At 41.1% G+C, this 6,887-nt stretch overlaps 1 protein-coding gene and 1 pseudogene across 1 annotated transcript in view; both read left to right on the top strand.

Annotated features, from left to right (window-relative positions):
• PGM5 (phosphoglucomutase 5) overlaps nucleotides 1-4,280 on the top strand; it is a 92,541-nt gene extending 88,261 nt beyond the window's left edge. Inside the window, exon 7 of the mRNA XM_011382500.2 lies at nucleotides 4,089-4,280. Coding sequence (XP_011380802.2) covers nucleotides 4,089-4,178 — 90 coding nt within the window. The 3' untranslated portion in view covers nucleotides 4,179-4,280. The remainder of the gene's footprint in view (nucleotides 1-4,088) is intronic.
• On the top strand, nucleotides 2,941-3,056 carry LOC111732666 (annotated as a pseudogene).
• Nucleotides 4,281-6,887: the final 2,607 nt, after the last annotated feature.

The raw sequence follows: 6,887 nt of genomic DNA, 5'->3' as shown, positions 1-6,887 counted from the left end.
TCTCATAATCAGAATTTTGTAATGGAAAGTACAGTAGAGGAGACATGGCTATGTTCTTACCCCAGCTCAGCCACTAAGCAGATGTTTGACCCTAGGCCAATCACGTGTCCTCTCTGGGCTTGGTTTCCTTGTCTGTGAGATGAAAAAAATCAAGCTAGATCACCCCATGTTCCTCTCTGCTTCTCAAGCTCTGTGCTTCCAGTTCCACCTCAGAAATTTTGCATCACAGGCTTCTAATTCTTAACCCCTCTTCTCACTTCATTCTGAGGGCCTTTCCAACACCTCAGGAAAATTAATCTCCCTCTCTCTTTTCCATGATACATGGTTGATGATATGAGAGAAGTATCTGGGTCTCGGATTCACATGTATCAAACCTGTGATTTCTGAAGAAAAAAACATAACAGTAAAAATCCAATACTACTGACCCTTCCGCTCATCCAGAGTGCCCTTCATGAACGGCCACAGAAGAATCTATCTGCCTCATCATTCTCTTTTTATCAAACTGATATAACATTAATTTATTCCTCTAATATTTATTGAATACCTCCTAAGTAGCAGGCACATTTCTAAGACCTAAATTAGATGCAATTCCTGCCCCAATGGTATAAGCATTCATTAGGCAAGAAAAAAAATACCTTACTTTATGATACTTAAATTAATTATGACTTGCAGCTCCCATTCCACAAGGCTAGCAAAAAATCAATCTTGGGCATTTTTAGGAACCTCTCCCAGAACTGCTTAGGGTCGTACAAACATCTAAAGACTTTCTAGGTCCCCGGAAAATGGGAGAATGGCCCTCAGTAGTGTTCAGTCCATGGTGATCATCACTAATGTCCTTCTTCCCAAACCCTCACAGTCCCTTGAGGGCAGATGGCTCCACAGCTTCTGTACCAGGTTGGCCTGGGGCTCTTTGCTCAGGGTGGGAGACCTCATGCTCAAAGTCTTCCTCATATGGAGTTTCCAAAAATGTGTAGCCTTCCCTTCAGTTTGCATAATTACTGTTGAAACCTTCTGACGCGATCAGTATGAGGGACAAGTGCTTGGTTCAACAATCCAGAAAGAGGTCATTAAATGCATACATATTTTGACCATTGTATTTTTAGCATGAAATATTAAATGTACGCTCATTTGTTGATCTTGAATTTTAGTCCAAAACCTTTTCTTTAAATACAAGCATACTGTTTGATGTTGTGATCGTCTGTCTTTCAAAGATTCCCACTCATGATTCATCATCTGTAATGTTCACCTTTAATTTCTTTATAGTCAGTGGGAACTTAAAGATACTTGTGAAGCAATCTGAGGAAAGAGTTTTATGTACTTTTTTTTTTACTTCTCCCCAATATTTTACAGTATCTAACTCACATCTGATTTCAGAAGATTACCTGACTGCCATTACCTAATTCTTTCCAAAACATTCAACTTATTTTTCATAGAAAGAACTCTTTCTATTTATACTTACCTTTCACTGATTTACATATAATTTAATAATTGCACAGTCTTAATAACAACAGGCGTTAACATATTTAGGAACAAACGTAACTGACTCCTGGTAAGCATATAACTTAGCTGCTGGAGGCAGAAGTTGGTGAGCATGTTTGAGAGTGATCTATGGGTCGCAGACATCTAGTGTACTATGGAAATCAATCAAGACGTTTTACAGAAGAGATAGAAAACATGGGTTCATCTCAGAGTTCAATGGAGACCAGTTAAGAGAACATCTGCAGCATTTACAGCGTCACTCACAACTGTGCTCCCTACCTGCTTGCTAGGAGTTACCACCACTTAAAGATACGGAGTGGACAGTCCTTTATCTTGAAACTTACAATGACATAAGACAAAAATGTTCTAATATTTCAGTTCTTGAAGTTTCAAATACAGTTTCACTGCATTTTCGTAAGCTAGTAGAATATTTTAAATTTACCTTTACTCGCTCTCCAGGACCTCTCAGTTAAAGTGATTGTTTTAGCTTTACTCCCTTTCTCTGTCCCTGTTTAACCTCCTTTATAGGTGTTAATGAAGAGTTATATAGCCCAAAAAAGGAGGGGGGAGGAAAGAGGAGGAGAAGACAGAAGACAGTGAAAGTGAATAATCTGACTTCTGTACAAAATGGGTGCTTGGCAACTAAAGAATCCAGCTGTCACGTGGACTATGTCCTGGAAAACTGTGCCAGTGGGAGATTTTTCTGGGCACCAGTTGGGTTATTAAAAGGAAAAGAAACACCGTGTCTCTGTACGTCAAGTTTATGCATGTGGAACCAAAGAGAAGCACTGCTTACTTGTACAGTTGTGAAATGGCTCTAGATTTTCATCTCCCTTCTAGTGTCCAGGATTATATCTGAGCTTTTCCACCTAGACAGCTTCATAGAGTAAGATAATTTAATACATGTAGCCATAAATGTGTTTACTGCCTTTGCTCCTAGAGCAATCTTTCCAAAGTATAGCTCTAACAAAGTCACCTTTCAACTCAAAAAACCGTAACATCTCCCTTTGCCCAGCAAATGAAATCCTTACACTTCACTCTGGCATTTAGGTCCTGCCAAACAAGACTTGCTCAGTTACTCTTCAGGACTGGCCTGTATCTACATTCCACTGGGCTACATTCCACTGAACACACTGAGCTGCTTGTACCCCGACCATTTGCTGGTACTCTCGTTGATGAGAATGTGTGCATTCCCTTCATCCCCATAGCTGTTAGGGTTGCAAGTGACAAAAATCTCCCTCTCTCCTCCAAAATTACAGGTTTTATTTTCCTCAATATAGTATCTTTTTTCTTCCTGTATGCCAGTATTTCCCAATCTTCTCTCCTATCTGTATCACTATATTAGTGTTTGTCTTTAAATGGAGTCACTCTAAGGATGTGGTTCCATAGTGTAGCAGTTAGCACATCTGCTTTACCTGCAGAAGGTCCTGGGTTCACACCCCAGTGGAGCCATGGTCCATGGTCTATGGCCACGCCACCCTGAACAAGCCTGATGTCTGATCTCAAAAGCTAAGCGGGGTCGGGCCTGGTTAGTACTTGGATGGGAGACCACTTAGGAAGACCAAGTGCTATAGGCATAAATAATAATAATAAAAATAAAAAAATACAGTCACTTTATTTCACTTAAATCTGTTTATTTACCATAGAAAATTTACATCAGTGCTCTACCTGGAAAAGCACACTATCCCTTGATAAATTAAAGCTCACCACCATAAAAATGAATTCAATAAAAACATACAATGATATCACCTTCTATCTAGGTAACTCTTGCCTGAGGCATGCTCTATCTTGGTTAAAGTGTTAAAGATTAGCAGCAAAGTTCTCCTTGATGAGAATGGAAAACAGAGTAACTTTCTTACTGTTTTGTAAGTAATGTCCATGCATCATCTGAAATAATCTCCTGTACCATCTAAAGTCGTCTTGAGTGGCATGCGCTCTACACTTTGGAAAACAGTGCCTTAGTCCTACGAAATGATAAATAACTAAAGACCAAGAAATGATCCTTACTCCTCATCATGTCCTTCATCCTTCCAAGAATCTATTCCTTAGGCCTCTAAACCACCCCACTTCCTTCTAGGGCACACTGCGATGGCTCATGAGTCACTGAGTTATTTGATGTGAAGAAATGAGCAGTTATTTCTGTAGCACTACCTTCTGTCTTCTCAGGTACCTCAAGATGATAGGTTCTTCAGGCCCATGGTCTTAAAATGAAGAATGAGTGGTTTTCCTCAAGTTCATGTGTGTGTATGGGGGCGTAAACATGTAGGGGAGATATGATACCAGAGGAACTTCCCTAATTCACAAAGGTCTGTTCATAAAATACTCCAGTGGAAGTTGGGTTGTGCTGTCTCCCATCTTAGATCAATGTTTTTGGAGAGTTGGATAAGACTTTGGAGATCATCTCCTCCTACTCTCCTCACTCTGCCCACTCCAATCTCCTGTTATGGAACAGGAAACCAAGGTCCAGAGAACAAGAGTCCTGCTCATGATGACACTGCCTGTAAGTCGCAAATGGAGATAGAATCCAGATGTTTGCACTAGAAACCCATCACAATGACCCTCCTGTGACTGACTCTAGTTGTTCACAGACTTTCTTCCTCCTTTTCCAGGCAGTACTGAGCCCTCTCATAGCCATCGCGCTGAAAATATCCCAGATACATGAGAGAACCGGCCGGAGGGGCCCAACCGTCATCACCTGAAGGAAGGGAAGATCACTCACCAGGATGTAAAAAAGCACTTGGCGGGAGACACTTCACCCACGACTTTTTGCTACCTGTTTGTGCCTCTTATGACTTTGGGGGGGGGGGAAAAAAAGATAATTTGCTGGTGGGGAGTGGAGAGTAGGTGGGAAAAGGAAAAAAAAAATCTGTTTTGTTTAGGTTTTGGTCATTTCCTCCAAATGCAGTAGGGTCTTCAGCTGTCTGTTAAAGCTGCACTATCATTTGATACCTGTATTTTATCACACAAAAGAACCTCCCTTTTTGAGAAAGAAAAAGTGGTCTAGGAAGCTGTTAGTCATGACATCTGAGCATCATTGGTGCCAGTTGAGAAAAGGTTCTGAAACTAAGCCTAGTTTGCCAGAACTGAGCTGACCCTAAGCCCCTGGGCAGACCTAAGAAAACTCTCCTGAGCATGGAGGAGGATTTAGCTTTTCATCCTATGTCAGGTCTCCCACAGGAAAGTTGTAGAGGTCCCAATACCCCACCTCATGCCCGCCAACCACCCAATGGTCCGCTTTCCCACCCTCCCATCTTCAAAGTCCCTCTCACATCTTCTAATGCTTTCTACAAACCACAATGGCACACTTTCAACAAAACATATCAAGGGGTGTTATTCTCTCTTATTTTGTAAATAATATTATTTTAGCTATTAAGCTGGCTGCATTCCTTCAAATTTAGCCACTCGTTATGCAGGTGGAAAGCGGTTTCTTGGCAAGACTCTGCAAATGAATGCTTACAGTTTCCGGGCTCTTCCTTGATTACGTCACCTAGGTCGATACAGGGGTTTGTACTCATTCCTCCTGGGAAGACGAAATATCACCATGTCTGCTATCTCTCTGACTTTCTCTCCACTATCTTATCTCCCAGTAATGGCCTGTTTTAATGCACTCAGTTGGACATAGTTCAGATCTTACTTATAATGGCTGTAAAGGGAGATAATGAAATGTCATAAAAGTAGAAAATGAAGGGGACGCTGGAAGAAAACCTTACTGGCAGTACAGTTATGGGCCTGATGAGATGGAGGGCAGAGTGGAGACCCCTGCTGGAAAGCAAGGGGTAACAACTGGCTTTTTTTGCCCAGGAAAAGGATATTGCAGCTCTAGCAGCCTCCATCTGTACTCAGCCAGGACACTCGGTGCATGGGACCTGTTTGCATATGTTTTGCTTCCTTGGGAACGGCACTCTCACTTATCGTGTCATTTGCACAGATGATGTGGTGTGCTTTGATTGTTAAGCAATTTGTTGTTGCTGTAGTCAAGATTAGTGCAAGCTGGGAAACATTCCCAATAAGGTGTTCGTTTCTATTTTCTATCTATGCTTCTGTCAGAAACGTGCTAGGACATTTAGTATCCAATAAAAAAGAAATTCCTTATTTCAACCTCATGCAAAGATTGTGGAATTTTGCTTATTGTTTGTTTTGCCAGTTGAGATACTCTAGTAGCGGTCACTATTCTAATTAAGTTTGCCTTTCAGAACACTAGCAAGGGCTGGTTTTCATTATCATGACCTTGGGAATTTATTAAATAAATGGAACAGAAAAGGCAAATTGCTCAGAACTGCCTTTGGGGGTCAGCAGAAACTGAAATGGCATCTAGTCTTTTATTAAGTATTTTCATTTCGGAATAATAGGAAGGCGGCTTTGAGCTGAAATTCTGAAGAACTAGTTATGAAATTTATCAGCAATGGAATGCAATTTGCCTTATGGATTTGGTTCTCATCGTCTTTGAAGTGGAAGTCGGTGACAGCCATTTATTCACTACTCAGCTCTGTGTTGATCAGCACAAATAGTTGCATTCTTAGCCTTGGCTCTAGGTAAGAAGATATTATTTCTTTTTTCTCATGGTGCTAAACTTTTAACCATCTCTAACTTTCAATGCTCAAATGTAAGTTAATCCTCATTTTTAAATTCTGTTTCTTTATTTCAATACAGAGTCATGTGTGTCCAGCAGCCCAAATATATATTCATTCACTCATTCATTCATTCATTCATTCAGCAAACATTGGTTGAACAACTCTATGCAGAGTCCTGTTTTTGGTACAGCAAGGAGATGTTTAAAACATTATTCCTGCTCCTGTGAGCTTGTAATTTGGGGACAGGTGGCTATGGCAAATATATACGAAGAATTAGGTAGACATGAATGTTACAGTAGAGGCACAAACAATGAGAGAGATTGACGGTGGAAACAGAGAGATTGACTCAGAGTGGCAGATCACTAGGCACTTGAGGGATTTCCCGAAGAGTCGAATTTCTTCAGACTTGTAACCGTTTATATAATGTCACCGGGGTGAATGCATCAGGAACAGAGATTTGGATTTGAGAGATAGGAACATTGGAGAGAAGGCTCAGATGAGCGGGGTTGAAGCAGACACAGCGTTGTAAGTGTCAGGCGGAGCACGTGCTTGGGCGCCGTTATGGAAAGAAGCAGCTGCACAGCTGCCTATTTTTACAGAACTTTTTCTTAGCTTGGTTGCCAAAGGGAAAGTCATGTAGTGGCTCTGGGACACAGCCTCTCTCTGGAACCTGCTCACATTCATAATCACCGAGGTATTATTTCTGCTTTACATAAAATCTAAGCTTCTCTTGCTCAGCTACACATGTATATCCTCTTGCCTGCATCCTGAGTAGAGGTGGAGGTGAAAGGAAGTCACTCTTCTGCACATAACGTTCTTTATGTTATTAAATGTGGA

Source organism: Pteropus vampyrus, unplaced genomic scaffold (assembly GCF_000151845.1).
Source record: "Pteropus vampyrus isolate Shadow unplaced genomic scaffold, Pvam_2.0 Scaffold479, whole genome shotgun sequence".
Lineage (NCBI taxonomy): Eukaryota > Metazoa > Chordata > Mammalia > Chiroptera > Pteropodidae > Pteropus > Pteropus vampyrus.
This window is presented reverse-complemented; position numbering and strand designations above follow the sequence as displayed.